Genomic DNA, 16661 nt, shown 5'->3' with positions numbered 1-16661 from the left:
ATAAGAATATGGATTACTAAAACAGCATATTTTCTCTTTCTCTCTCTCTTTCTAATATTTATAAATGATTTGCCACTATATACAAAACATGGAAAAGTCACCATGTTTGCCAATGACACCACTGTATCCATTAATAGTCCTTCACAAAATATATTAGGTGAGATAGTAAATAATGCATTTGCAAAAGTGGTAAACTGGTTTAACATTAGAAGCCAGAATGAGATTTTCACTCTGCAGCGGAGTGTGCGCTGATATGAAACTTCCTGGCAGATTAAAACTGTGTGCCCGACCGAGACTCGAACTTGGGACCTTTGTCTTTCGCGGGTAGGAGCCGAGGTACTGGCAGAAGCAAAGCTGTGAGTACCGGGTGAGAGTTGTGCTTCAGTAGCTCAGTTGGTAGAGCACTTGCCCGCGAAAGGCAAAGGTCCCGAGTTCGAGTCTCGGTCGGGCACACAGTTTTAATCTGCCAGGAAGTTTCTGGTTTAACATTAATGGTCTTTCAGTAAATCTAAAACAGGCAAATTACAGTCACTTCTCCTGTAATATTAATGTCATAGATGAAATAATTCTAAAAATGGGTGAATACAAAATTTTAAAGGTTGACCCCTCCAAGATTTTGGGTCTGCATATAGAGAGCAAACTGAAATGGATCTACCATATTCAAGATATGTGTGAAAGATTAAGCACTGCAAAATTTGCCTTGAGAATCACATGTGACACTATGGAGAAGAGCACAACAAAAACAGTGTACTTTGGCTATTTTCATATGCTTATTGCCTATGGTATAGCATTCTGGGGAAATTAACCACTATCAAAAAAAGTGTACTCTGCACAAAAGCACGTCATAAGAATTTTGTTTGGAGTTCATCCTAGGCACTCATGAAGCAGTCTGTTTAGAGACCTTCCAGGCTTCACAATTACTCAATATATTCTTCCCTGATATGCTTTGTTCCTAAAAATAACAACTTAACTCAAAACCAATAGTTCACACCATAATTATAACACCTGGAGGAAACTGGATAGTCACTATGATCCAAAAAAGGAAAAGATCATGGTGCAAAAGAGGGTTCTGTACAGTGGCACCAATATTTTTAGTGCCCTCCCATTAAAAATTAAAGATCTGATTGGAAATCTGCTGAAGTTTAAAGTAAAACTAAGGCAGTTACTTCTAGATGGATATTATTATAGTATCGAAGAACATAAAACTTTTCCAGCTTGTAACAGGGATGGTACACCAACCAGTAATATACAATGAAGAAACAAAAACTCTTGGTTGAAGACGTGTAATTATTATTTATTTGATAACTGCAACCCTGCAACCAAAACTGTTTGTTTCTTCATTGTATATTACCAGTTGCTATACCATTCTCGTTATAAGATGGAAAATGACAAACAGTCTTGAATGCAGGGTTGTAATTATTATTAATTTAATTATTATAACCCTGCAACTAAGACTGTTTTGTTTCTCCATAGACAAATTTATTAGGCACAATGCATATCTCCTTAGTAGGCTTAAATCTATGTTTGTGGCCTATGTGACAGAGTCATCATTCTTTGTTTATGTACAACATAACTTACACTCAAACTTATGTATATCTGTATATTTTTAGTGAAATAATGTATGGTAGCTTATATGTTACATTACATTTGAACTATAAATAAGTTTCTGTTATTCATATTGTCACATAAGAAGCTGAGTAGCATCATGGTGTAGTGGTCATGATACTAAACTGTTGCCTGGAGAGTCGTGAGTTCGAAGCTCACCTGGACTGTACAATTTTAATTTCTATATTCAGTTTGAGTACATTCTAGAAGTATCCACAAACGTCAAGCATCATTGTACTGGAATGTTCTGTAGCAGTATATATACTGTATGTGTTCTGGCTGGAGGCAGTTTGTTCCATGCTCTTGCATGTACAACTGCTGAATAAACCTTCGTTAAGTGAAGTTAGTGTTCGTCATTCATCTAATTACACCTTCTTCTACGTAATATTATTATACTGTTCAGACCATCCATATTATAAGTTCTATGTACTTATGAACAACAATAGTTTTTAAAATTTGCCTCAGTCTGTATCCAATGACATGTTCACATATGGATGAATGGAACTCAGAATGAATGAATGAATAAATGAATGAATGAATAAATAAATAAATACAAGGGTTAAATGAAAATTTTATTTGCAGTATAGTTTAAAACCTTGTTTTGAACACCACAGTGTTTTACTGTGATTTCTTGCCTGCCTCTAAGCTTAGAAAAGACTTATACACATAGTTATAGAAGTACTTGCAGTTACATGTGGATTCCAACCCACAGTGCAACTTGGCATAGTTTACATAGACAAATCATTGCCAGACGTGAAACAATATTAAAAAGGCTTGGACTGACTAAGTACTAATCTCTCGACCTTTAGATTTGTAGTCTGACAATGGATCAGTAAGCCACTGAATCACACACCTTTACTGATATGCAAAAGGGATTGTCTTATTGCTTGCCTTGCAAAAAAGTAAAACAATAAAACAAATCTTCTGGATCAACTGGATTAAAAAAAGATATATTCAAGACAATGACCAAATTATTTTAAAGAAAAAAAAGGGATAATGCACCTGCCCACAAAGATTCTTCAGTAATAAATGATGAAGGGATTTGAAGTATGAATTGCTGGCACACCCTCTGTCTTTTGCCTTTTCCCACACAGAGAAAGCAATTTTTTTCTATAAAAACCCTGTCTTTCATTACTAAGCTGAGATCTTTTGACCGTAATCTCATAGACTGCAGTTTTTTTTTGCAACGTCTTTCCTGTTCACACTTCACTAGTTTGCAATTTCAGTCATTTGACATAACAGCAGAAAAAAACAGGCTATCTCAGAAAAATTTATTATTTTATCATGATGCCCAAGCACAGTTGCAACTGAAGATTTAAGGGATATGGAAGTCCAGTAGATCGTATTCATTTTGACAGCCCATGACACTGTAACTAGAAGAAATTATTCTGGGCTTATATTTGCTACCTAACACAAAATCTCTGATCTGTATGAACAGCAGTGCTTTTATTATGTGGCAAATAGCCCTCCAAGCCAATAATGAATTATGTATGTGTACCATTTCTTGTTACGTTTGATTTATTTGGCTGTGAGAAATGAATTGCACAATTTCTTCCACAGTACAGAAAACATGAATTACATTTGAAGGGCATGTAAATATTTTGCTTTCCATGAGGCCTGCTCTGTGCAAAACTCCTCAAAGAAAATTAAGTGAGGATTTGGAAGGGATAGTTTATTTTACATTGTCTGTGGAATGATATCCTACATCATTAACAAAATACAGTCAATTATTATTCCAAATAATTTTGATAGGTCGAGGTCACCCATTCTTTCAGAATGCAGAATGTCAAATCAGTGATTGAGAAGCAGATATCTAATTACAATGCTGAAAAAAGTAAGGGTAACTTTTCAAGAAAGGAAAGTAAAACACACTTACAGTAGGTATTTTTCGACTATCTTCGTGATGTGAATTCTTTCCAAGGGTACCACATCGATTAAGCTGAATATAGAATTCATAATAATCTCTGCCAGTACCATTTATGTAAACACAGTCCCGGTCATCTGCATACCCTGTCAACAGAATCCAAGCACTTGGATTTAAATATATTAATGAAATGGCAAATTAATTATTACTTTATCACTATTACATTAAAGTGATTTACATTTTTGTAGCTTTTGCTTGTATACATGCAGCCCAGACAGATAATTATACATGTAATAAGTTAAAATGTTGATTTAGTGCTGGTACACCAATGAGTATTCCTATATTCCTTCGCTGAACTATGAATAGGACATAATCAGTAGCCAAAACAAACTGTACTGGGTGTCTCTCCTAAGAGTCATCAAACACATTTTCTCTCGTGTTTTGGTAGATATTTTCAATTTTATTTTATTTTATTTATTTATTCATATTTTTTTAATGTTTAGTTGGAATCAGCCAAAAGATATACGTCTTTCATACGATGTTCAGTGTCAATGGAAAGTGTTTGTTTTCCATGACAAACAAAGTGAATCCCATTACAAACAAAATGATTTTTAAAGTGGAATTTTATGTGCCTCTTTGTTAGAGCAGTATTTGATCTAGTGATGTGTACTGACAGGGTCAGTAAAATACAAAGAGTAACCAGTACTTCAACAGTAATAACACTGCCCTAGCCTGTACTGACTGCTACAGCCATGTAGCAGTGCTGCCCTGTTGATGCTGAAATATTGCTTATTGTTCTTATTTTATTGTCATTGTTAATACACATTGATAGCATAAATATCACACTAGTTTAATATGGGACTACTCTATGGAATGGGCACATAAAATTCCATTTTAAAAGTAATTTTGTTTGTGACGGGAAACAAACAACTCTTCTGTTGATACTGAGTGTCACATAAAATATATGTTGAGCAGTATTTGTATAGATGACTCCAGCTAAACATTACAAAAAAAGAAATTGCAAATGTCTGTTGAAAATGTGCCTGATTATTCTTAGGAGAGTCACCTGTATATGTAAGTAAACACTAATTTCAAGATACTATGTTTACAACAGATAATTTTCTAAAAATATGATAGACCAATGTCCACATGTTTCCAGATTGTTAGATTATTTAATAATTGATGTGGATGTATGTAACCACATTTCTTCCATGAAGAAAAATCAGACAAAATGACAAATGCTGTGGTTTCAACAAGATACTGCTCTTGCTTTGCTTTTGTTGTGACTAAATTATATGATACACCCTTATCACTCAAAGTCTTGTTATTGTGCTGTAATTTTTGGTGTTGACACAAAAAGTAAAGGATCTGGACCAACTCATATTAGACACAGCCAATACCAGATTAAACTCCAGTTCTAAGGCCCCTTGAATGACAAATTAAAGTAGAATCCTGTGTCAACTATGATCAGATATAAGTGATAAGACAATAAAGGTTTTTACACTCTATATTACTAAGGGTACTTAATTTATTAGGTTGTGGCATAAGTTTTTAGTGTTTTTGTTTTGCATGTTAGTATTTTGGTTGCTATGGGTTTATTTATAGATTGATATTTTTCATTTTTAGTACACTGTTGCTATTTGAGTTTACATATTGTCATTTTGTTATTTGGAGATACTGAGTGGACTTGTAGATGCTAGAAAATGAAGTGTAAGTGGAGAAATTGGAACATTTCCAACATATTCTTCTGCTCAAGTACAATAGAGGGGTGGCAGTGGTGGAGGTAGCCACAAGCATTTGTGCTGTGTGTGGGGGTAATGCACAGCAAAAATCATGTTCTCATTTTAAGGAGGATTGTTTTGGTGTTAGTGACTCTCCATGTTCAGGAAGACCTTCGGGATTTGATGAAGATCATTTAAAGGCATTAACCGGAATCATGCACATCAGTGTACTTGAAAACTGGAAAAAGTGATAAACTGCAATCATTCCATCATCATGAGACATTGGCATGCAATGGGGATGGTTCAAAAATAAGTGTATGAGTATTGCATGAAAGCCAAAATCACATAAATCAGCAGGTCCCTGCTTGCTTGTCATGAATTGGCTTATGAACAACACTGACTACTCCTATCCTGTATCATTACTGATGATGATAAATTGTGTGTTTATGCTAACATAAGGAAAATAAAGGAATGGTTGAGCCCAAACAGATCAGCCATCCAAAAAGATTATGTTATTGGTCCATCATATTTCGGGCTTGCAGCCGGAACACGTTGACGTCTTGGCACGATATTTTGGCTAACAAACATGCAGCCATCTTCAGGTGAGTACAAGACTGAGGATTACTGGTGCGTGTTGTTCTATATATACTGAAAATTGGCTTCACAGAGACATGGGTCTGCATCTAGTGCAACGGCTGACGAAAATTGATTTTATACTTTGACTACCGCGCCTCAGCTGCGCGAAGGCGCTTTACGACAGATAGCACAAATGTAGGTACACCACCACACATGCACGGCCCGCTTCTGCTGCAGAGCGTGCCAAATTAAATAGGGGGCATGGTATTAGCCTTCTCCGCTCCGCAGGTGCCGCCGCGCCAATTTTCGGTATATATAGAACGACGCGCACCAGTAATCCTCAGTCTCGTACTCATCTGAAGATGGCGGCATGTTTGTTAGCCGAAATATCATGCCAAGATGTCAACTTGATCTGGCTGCAAGCCCAAAATATGATGGACCAATCAATACGCCGGGAAAACTTCAAGATACAGATTATGTTATGTCTCTGGTGGAACAGTGATGGTGCGGTGTACTATGAATTGCTTCCCTGAGATGTAACCATCACTGCTGACATTTATTTTCAACAACTGAGACAACTTGCAGACACAATCCACAAACAATGATCAGAAAGACTGCATGAAGCAATGCTACTCCACAATAATACCACCTGCATTCTGCTAGAGGAGCTGGGTTGAGAAGTCATTCTGCACCCACCTTATGCATCTGATCTTGCACCCTCAAATTTTTATCCTTTCTGCTCTCTATCAAACAACCTTATAGGAACTTCCTTTCTAGATTAATGTGCACTTTGAACAAGGCTCAAAAACTTTCTTGCCACAAAACCAAGTGATAACTAGTCATGGAATTGAAAAGTTACCACAGCGTTGGCAGACTGTTGTAAATAGTGAAGGAGAATATATTACTGATGACTAAAGTCTCTGTTATCTGCGAACTTGTGCACCAGCCGAAAAGTTAGGTATTAACTTTTTAGGCACGTCTTTATCAAGACAGTCTTAAAATCTCGCTGATGAGACATGCACAAGAGAAAGGAATTAAATTAAACTAACTACTGATGGCCGTTTATGTGATCTTGAATATTTTTAGAAGGTAATGTATAATGTAGTAGCTGAGACTGGCAATGTGACTTCAGGAATGGCTCAACAGTTACTAAGCTTGTTTCTTTTAGAATGAAACAAAAGAAGACCTTGATAAAAAAAAATTACAGCCATAGTTTCCCTTTCCTTCATGCATTTTGAGCTTTTGCTGTGTACCTGATGATGTACTGCTCAATAAATATGGAATCATGGAATTATATCAAAGACATTCAATTAATTTGACTCTGATTTGTGCACAAGGAAGTAAATTGTTATTTTATGCTGTCAAACTTGCATCTGATTAAGGCAGTCTAACTTTTGATGTTGCTCATCATTCTATAATTGGACCATGTTTTCCAAATAAACATTAATGATGTACAACTACATTAACTGGATACTCAAAAGTTGTTTTATTAGTCATTTACCCAAGTATACTAGTTCAACACTCAGGTCAAGAGCAGAATAACAATGCAAATCAGTTCCTAATTCATAACTACACTCCTGGAAATTGAAATAAGAACACCGTGAATTCATTGTCCCAGGAAGGGGAAACTTTATTGACACATTCCTGGGGTCAGATACATCACATGATCACACTGACAGAACCACAGGCACATAGACACAGGCAACAGAGCATGCACAATGTCGGCACTAGTACAGTGTATATCCACCTTTCGCAGCAATGCAGGCTGCTATTCTCCCATGGAGACGATCGTAGAGATGCTGGATGTAGTCCTGTGGAACGGCTTGCCATGCCATTTCCACCTGGCGCCTCAGTTGGACCAGCGTTCATGCTGGACGAGCAGACCGCGTGAGACGACGCTTCATCCAGTCCCAAACATGCTCAATGGGGGACAGATCCGGAGATCTTGCTGGCCAGGGTAGTTGACTTACACCTTCTAGAGCACGTTGGGTGGCACGGGATACATGCGGACGTGCATTGTCCTGTTGGAACAGCAAGTTCCCTTGCCGATCTAGGAATGGTAGAACGATGGGTTCGATGACGGTTTGGATGTACCGTGCACTATTCAGTGTCCCCTCGACGATCACCAGTGGTGTACGGCCAGTGTAGGAGATCGCTTCCCACACCATGATGCCGGGTGTTGGCCCTGTGTGCCTCGGTCGTATGTAGTCCTGATTGTGGCGCTCACCTGTACGGTGCCAAACACGCATACTACCATCATTGGCACCAAGGCAGAAGCGACTCTCATCGCTGAAGACGACACGTCTCCATTCGTCCCTTCATTCACGCCTGTCGCGACACCGCTGGAGGCGGGCTGCACGATGTTGGGGCGTGAGCGGAAGACGGCCTAACGGTGTGCGGGACCGTAGCCCAGCTTCATGGAGACGGTTGCGAATGGTCCTCGCCGATACCCCAGGAGCAACAGTGTCCCTAATTTGCTGGGAAGTGGCGGTGCGGTCCCCTACGGCACTGCGTAGGATCCTACGGTCTTGGTGTGCATCCGTGCGTCGCTGCGGTCCGGTCCCAGGTCGACGGGCATGTGCACCTTCCGCCGACCACTGGCGACAACATCGATGTACTGTGGAGACCTCACGCCCCACGTGTTGAGCAATTCGGCAGTGCGTCCACCCGGCCTCCCGCATGCCCACTATACGCCCTCGCTCAAAGTCCGTCAACTGCACATACGGTTCACGTCCACGCTGTCGCGGCATGCTACCAGTGTTGAAGACTGCGATGGAGCTCCGTATGCCACGGCAAACTGGCTGACACTGATGGCGGCGGTGCACAAATGCTGCGCAGCTAGCGCCATTTGACGGCCAACACCGCGGTTCCTGGTGTGTCCGCTGTGCCGTGCGTGTGATCATTGCTTGTACAGCCCTCTCGCAGTGTCCGGAGCAAGTATGGTGGGTCTGACACACCGGTGTCAATGTGTTCTTTTTTCCATTTCCAGGAGTGTATAATAGGGTGACTTTTAATTACATAATAATTCAATAATTCAATTCCACACACATAATGCTGTTGGGTATGGCATTCTACTCCCTGACAATGGTGGCATAATCAGTGAAGTGGATGGTATCATATTTATAGGACTGTGGGCAAATAGGGATTTGTCATGGATGAAAGGAAGATAAAATGAAAGGTTATAGTTTCATGACCCAATAACAACATAGCCATTAGATATGGAACACTTGCTCATATTAGACAATCATAGGGAACAATTTTAGCCAATTTGTATTCAATAATACCTCTCAGCCTATCATGAAAGGTATGTACTCATGATTTTCTGCAGAAGTTGAAAACAGCAACCGTTGCAGTCTGATTATTGTATTCTGTGAACATATGTAACACATTTAAGCTGGTTTACTTTGGGTACTTTTATCCATTGATGTAATAGGAAGGAACAACCAGAGACAATAGAATTCACTTACAAAGGATATTTTTAATCCAAAAGTACATTCTGATAGATAACTGTGGTGTTAGTTAAGGATCCTCCTGTTGGCTACTCTTTATCAAGTTCAGACTTGTGAACATGAGTCCCAAAAATAAAATCAGTGTGGGAAAAATGTCATAGATACTATTCATAAAATTGTGTTTCACTCTACAGTATACATTTCCAATAGGCTTTTGCAAGAATTAGAAGTATTCCGTGACTAACAGCATACTTTCAAGCCCAAATTGAAGGCCTTTATCTTGACAAACTTCTTCTAATCTCTGGGATAACTGTAAGTATCCCTTTAACTATCTTTTTCATTACTGAAAATTACTAAAATTTAAGGAAGTATTGTTCCTATAATGAGGATGTAAGACTATTACCTGCTCTGACAACCCTTCAGTTTTATATGGTTTTCCCAGATTATCTTGAGTAAAAGCTGAGACATTTTCTAGCAGTAGTTCATGGCAACCGTCTTCCTCAACCCCTCTATATTAGCAGTAATTTAAAATGAACCTCTTAATATAGATTCTATGTATAATGCAAACATCCAAACAAAAATATTAGCATATTTTACATACTTTTACTTCTTAGTGTCTTGAAAAGTGATCTTCTGGAATAATGCAGCTTGAGTTAATAAAATATTTGTCCCACAAAAACAGCATTTAAAAGATTTCTAGAAGGTCTTGGAATTGGATTTATTTGCCAGGATATTTAAGTTTTATCATTTGTTTTTGCTAGTAATAAATGACAATTTTCAGTGAACTGTGGTGTAAATAACCACAAGGCAACATAAAAAATAATTTCAGTCTGTGCTTCAAATTTCTGTCCAGGAACAATTTGAATGCTCAATAAAAGTTTCAGCTTCCCAATGATTTTCGTTACAGTTTTCCTGCGTTGTATCAACTTGAGATAGCTAGACTACGTACCACTGCCGCAGCTTAAATTACAGCTCAATTCATGGTCCCTTATTGAGCAGATTGTAATATGTTGTTGCATATATTTCATCTACTGCATGAGGTCACTGTGCTTAGCAATCACCTTGCAAATGCAGAAATTATATATCTTATATAATCTCCACTTAACAAAGTCATCTAACAATACAAGTGGTCCTAGTGCCATTCTGCACAATATGAGGGGGGTTTGTAAGACAGGAATGATAAATGTAAAATTCAAATTACCCTCACTTTTTAACTCTAGCGCAGGCATGCCAGCACACAGAGTGTGCCAAACTTAAATAAATACAGTATTCATCACGTTGGTAACACTGGAGACATTTGAAATTCTAGCTATTCTTTTCTTAGTGTAATGACTATTGTTGTGTGCAGTTTAGTAATTCTCAGTGCTAAATAATTTCCTCAACAGAAAATTTTGTGTACTGTTGTCAAATCTGGCACACTCAGTGGGCCATGCAACAAGTCATGTAAGTAATTTCTTTCTCAAACATAATGTTTCATTTTTGTTACATTATTCCTATGACTTGTGTTCATTAGATTTTTTATTTTAGGGCAATAAAATGTTTAACTAATGGAGCATTCAAGTGGCTTGTGAATGAAGATACAGGTTTTGTGAAAGATATTGGTGGTATGTTGGATGATGATACTGATAGGAAGAGGGGGTAACTACTCAGAGTGACTATGACACTGGAAGTGAACAAGAGGATGAAGCGGATTGAAATGAACGTAATAGCTGTCAATCAGGCAAAAGCAAAGTGAGAAATAAAAATATTGTAATATCTTTTCCAGGACCCAAGGCTATTGCCAGCATTTAGGGATTCAGTAAGCATGGAAATGATTGACAACATTGTAAAATATACAAACAAATACATTCAGCTGAAACCAGAATTTTCTGAAACTTCCTGTCAGTTTAAAACTGTGTGCCAGACCGAGACTCGAACTCGGAACCTTTGCCTTTCGCAGGCAAGTGCTCTGCCATCTGAGCACTTGCCCACGAAAGGCAAAGGTCCTGAGTTCATGTCTCGGTCCAGCACACAGTTTTAATCTGCCAGGAAGTTTCATATCGGTGCACACTCTGCTGCAGAGTGAAAATATCATTCTAGAATCTTCTGATCATGAGGGAGGAAGAGATAAAAAAGAAACAATGAGAAGTCAGATACCAACACTCATTGGTTTACCTTATCTTTCCAGAATGAAGAAAGCTAACTTCAGAAATGTAATGGAGCTGTGGAATAGCCATGGATCAGGATTCAGAAAGCAAGAGCTGTGGTAAGCTACAAGTGATTCCTTTTCCTGCTATGTTGTATTTGTTTCGATGATAGAATAACCAGAGAAAAGACGAGGACATCTGATAAGCTGGTTGCAATACGTTCAATTTTGGATGAGTTTGTGACAAATTGCAAAAATACATAAAATCTCAGTGAGTTTGTAACCACTGATGAGACACTTCTGGCTTTTCAGGGTCATTTCTGATTTGCACAATATATTCCCAACAAACTTGCCTAATATGGCATTAAGTTATTTGCACTTTGTGATGCAAAATCAGTTTTATTTGCACAATATATTACCAACAAACTTGCCTAATATGGCATTAAGTTATTTGCACTTTGTGATGCAAAATCAGTTTTTACAAGCAGCCTCAAGGTATATTCTGGAAAGCAGTGTGAAGGACCTTAAGCAGTCTCAAATTCAGCTCAGCGACAGTTCACAGACTAGTGAGTCATGTAAGGAATACAGTAGAAATATAATGATAAACAGTTGGTACACAAGTCGCCTCTCAAGAAAGAATATGCAGTCTTGGTTGCAAGATGGTTTTTTATTTATTTAATTTGTGATGCATTTCACTCTCACAGGAGCATCATCAGACATTTAGGGGAAAAACAAGTTTCCTCAGTATTAATTTATGTGCCAGGAATTTCATGAACTTCAGTTTATAAAATAAATAAGCCACTTCCTGGCTCATAAATTTGTACTGAGGAAACTTGCTTTCCCCCAGATGTCTGATGATGCTCCTGTGAGAGTGAAACACATCACAAATTAAATAAATAAAAAACCATTTTGCCACAGAGACTGCCTATTCTTTCTTGAACATCTCAAGAAGTTGCTGTATCATTAGCCAAAAGATGGAGTGGTGTGATTTTCAAGTTGCCTCTTGGCTATGCCACTATTATAGATGAGGATTATGTGTATTGCGGCTCTGAGACACAATAAACAAGAAATACCCTTGGAATTCTTACCTTAGGAAGACTGTGTACCTGATTCATCCTTATACAGATATAAGAATGATATTACATTGGTTTTGTAGGTGCCAAAAAACAACAAGGTGGTTCTGATGTTGTCAACTATGCATGATTCAGATACTATCAATGAAGATTCTCAAAAGCCAGATACTGTGTTAAATTACAGTGTTGATTCAGGCAACCAGATGTGTGGCACATATTCTGTGTCTTGTGTAATGAGAAGATGACTTGTGGTAATCTTTTGAAGGTATCAATGATCAGATGCTTTGTTACTAAGATGGATAAAATCATAGAGCCTCAAGAAGGATTTTTCTAAATAACCTATCTTATGATCTCACACCTAACAGAAAGAGACAAAATTTCAAGAATTCCTAAGAATATTTTGCTGTTCCTTGAGAGACACCAGACAACATCTGAGCAAGTGAAGGAGCCTTCTTTTAAGAAATGAGGACACTGTTATTTATGGAAGGGGAAAGACTATTAATAAAAAGAGTCAATTTGCAACTGCAGACTCAGAAGACTTATGATCTAACTCTTATCCTCTCTCAAATTACTAAGTCATGAACATGGTCTGTATGTACACTGTTATAACACAGTTTCAGTAGACGTTCAGTATGATAGTGAAACATGATTTGTTGTCCTTTTTAGTTGTATCATTTTGGTGCTCAGATTTATTATAAAAATGTCATTAACATCCACATTGAATAATGAAACATTCTTCTGCATTGAAAGTGATCAACAGTGTATATATGTTTCTTGATTAGATATGTAATACTATTTGTTAGTTTTTTCAACTGTGGCGATAACATATTTTTTGTATGAATTAGACAAAATATTTAATATTTTGACATTCATAGTATCAGTGCACTCAGTGAACTACGTGACCATTCCTGTACCATGAACAGGCATACCTGCTGGAGGATTAATGAATTTTGTAGTTATTAGGGCTGGTGTAATCTCAGAAGAAGGGATTAGAGTGAAAAACTGCTTCACTGATTTAATTCTGGATATAAGTTTTCTTTAGGAGCTTTTTAACAGTTATTTCTATATGCAATTTTCCAAATTTCACAACACATTAGGATTTTTAAGCATCCATCACTGAAAAGCTTCAGTGATGTAGAACTTACCAGAAGAGTAAAGAAGTCCATGGAATGACCCATTGAAACCAATTCGAATTTTCATGTATTCGTCTTGGCACTCTGCTTCAATATCTGCAAAATAAATAGATGATTCCTTTAATGAGTTAGAGTACACATACATACACACAACTTTACTCCTAAATTATTTACATCTGATACATATTTAATTAGATGAATACACTCAAACTACCACATTTACTGATTACAACAACTGACCATTGAAATGGTGTACAGGAGAGTTAGGTTCATACTAAGATCCTCAACATGCCATTATTCATGAGCAGTGGTCAATTATTGCAATACCATGGCTCATAAGACTGTTAACTGCAGACTTTATAGTATTATAACTGCACACTGACCAGTGTTGTCAGTTACTTAAGTTATAGTAGTTGGCAACTCACTGAAATGACATCTTTTGAAATTTCACAATAATTATCTCCTGTTTATTTATTTATTTTCTATTTCTAGCATAAAAAAGGTAATATCCTCTTTCTGACTGATACATCTTGGGCCATATATGAGTATAACTACAGTATAACAAGGCCATGTCTTTCAAAGTAAACTACAATTGCTCTGACTTGTAAAACCGAAGACAATAACAGCAAGCAACCACAAGCTCAGTTTGAGCGTGGAGTAAGGTATACTCCTGTTGTGGTTAAGTTGTCTAGGAATGGATGTGAATTGGAGCAGTGCCCCTTGGGAATTAGTGACAATGTTGATCACATATACTACAATGTTTATACCATGTGCAGAGGGGTGATGAATGGGGAGTAAGGTATACTCCTGTTGTGATTAAGTTGTCTAGGGATGGATGTGAATTGGAGCAGTGCCCCTTGGGAATTATTGACAATGTTGATCACATATACTACAATGTTTATACCATGTGCAGAGGGGTGATGAATGGGGAGTGCCCTATTTTTGGATTTGCTGAGGAACTCTGTGCACTGAAGTGTCAAACCAGTCCTTTCCTGCTGCACAGTTATGACACTTACAAGGAAGTATAACAGTAAAAACTTGGTCTCTGTTTTTATACTGTTCTGCAGAGGCTGATGTCCAGTGCCACTGAACTAAAAAACAACAAATGGGAAATTAAAATTATTCTTGAAATTGGTATATCAAATTCAAAAGAAGATACTTCTGATTTATTTATCTAAATTTTATTTGCAAGGAGCCAGCATAATTATGGCTTTTGCAAACATCAGGCACAGTAATATGACAAAAATTGTATTTACCAAATATGGTATATACTACAATAGTTGCATCTTACTTATTTTGTTATTTTATGGCTGATATGCTGCTGGTTCATATTACAAGCAATGTCTTAGAATTCTTCTATCATGATCATGATTTTCACTGTTTGCTCTGTAAATTGTATGATTATTGTTCACAAACCAAATTAGTGAAAAATTGTATTGGCATGGCAGGGTAAGGACCCTCAACTGTTTGAATAAATTTCTGCCAGAGGATGTATGGTGCACTCTACCCATAATTCTGATAACTCTCATCTGTGCAATAAGAGCTTTATTTGCATATGACTGGTTTGCCAAGAGCATGTCATCACATGTCATAAGTGAATGGAAATATCTAAGTATGCAGCTTTGATTGTTTCCATGTCACAAACAGATGAAATTGAACGAATAGAAAATGTTGCCAAATGCAGTCTGTTACATAGGTTGATGACGTGAACTGACCGGTTTAGAGAGTTGTTAATGTATAATCCTAGGAATCTGGAAGGCTCAACTCTCAATATTTCTTTGTCAGCACATTTTATTTCAATATTTTCTTGTTTGCTGTTTGAAACTGAATTAATTACTCCTTATTAAACTGAGGGACAGACCATTTGAAAGAAACCAATCTAGAGCTTCTTTGAATATAGTGTCTGCAGGGTTCTATAGACTGCAGTTTGGTACTTTCTCTATCATAATGGTCGTGTCATCTGCAAATAGGTTGAAGTGTGCTTTTGTGTCATACACCATGGCAGATCATTGATAAAAATTAGGGAAAGTACGGGACCAAGCACTGAGCCCTGTGATACTCCACATTTCACAGAGTCCCAATCACTGCAGACTAGATACGATTCGAGCAACATCCCTACTTTACCATATAAGCCATAGTGCTCAGCCTTTGTAAGTATAATTTCATGATCTACACAGTCGAATGCTGAAGCATCACAGAAGATTCCAGTTGGTCACACTTTATTGCTTATTGATCTGAGGAGTTGGTTGAAAAGTGAGAAAATCGCATGTTCAGTTGAAATATCCATTTTGGAATCCAGACAGTCTTTTATTGTGGATGTTATGTTTATTAAGATGATCCACCATTCTCTTGATCATTGTGGATGTTATGTTTATTAAGATGATCCATCATTCTCTTGATCATAAGTTTCCCTAGGACTTTAGAAAAACTTGTTATCAATAAAATTGGCCAGTAGTTGGAAACTTCAGCTTTAGCACCTTTTTTGAACAGTGGCTTAACAATCATATATTTAAGTCTATTAGGGATAATACCTTGCTTTATGGACTCCTTAAATATGTGGCAGAGAACTTCAGAACAAATCTGCTGCAGGGCACAAGAGTGGAATCTTCATTTTTCATTTGGCTTATTACCTTTCTCAATCTCATTGGTTATAAGGTAAGGTATATGCATCTAACAAATTTTGTGTTGTACTGCTTTTTGAAGAAGGTTCATGGCTTTAGTCATAAGTCCTTTACAACCAATTTGATCCACTGCTGTCAAAGAAGGGTTGATGAAGATATTAGCAATTATATCACCTTAATCTTGTGGTGCAGTTCTTCTTGTTTTGTCCGTGCTTGCTATGAAAATGGAATGAGAAGTTCTGCCTTATGCAAGACACATTTTTTTTCTGTTTTGTTTCACACATACAAGTTTCAACATGTTCAGTTAAACCCACTGACAATAGCACAAATGCGCTGAAACATGTATGGGTGAAACAAAGCAGAAAAAAAGGTATCTTGCATAAGGCGGAATTTCTCATCCCAATATATCACCTTCATGTACCATGCTTCCATTATCACACACTTCGATACTGTCTGTATCTTCTGAAATTTTTCCTGTCTCCCTTTTGAAACCC

The 16661-nt window shown here is 37.4% G+C and overlaps 1 protein-coding gene across 1 annotated transcript in view; it reads right to left on the bottom strand.

Moving 5' to 3' along the window:
- Window positions 1–16661, bottom strand: part of LOC124555740 (cuticlin-5) — a 316613-nt gene that overhangs the window by 31698 nt on the left and 268254 nt on the right. Inside the window, exons 5-6 of the mRNA XM_047129764.1 lie at window positions 13559–13642; window positions 3482–3615 (exon numbers count right to left, since the gene is read on the bottom strand). Coding sequence (XP_046985720.1) covers window positions 3482–3615; window positions 13559–13642 — 218 coding nt within the window. The remainder of the gene's footprint in view (window positions 1–3481; window positions 3616–13558; window positions 13643–16661) is intronic.

The sequence above is a fragment of the Schistocerca americana genome, chromosome X, assembly GCF_021461395.2.
Source record: "Schistocerca americana isolate TAMUIC-IGC-003095 chromosome X, iqSchAmer2.1, whole genome shotgun sequence".
NCBI classification, from domain to species: domain Eukaryota; kingdom Metazoa; phylum Arthropoda; class Insecta; order Orthoptera; family Acrididae; genus Schistocerca; species Schistocerca americana.
This window is presented reverse-complemented; position numbering and strand designations above follow the sequence as displayed.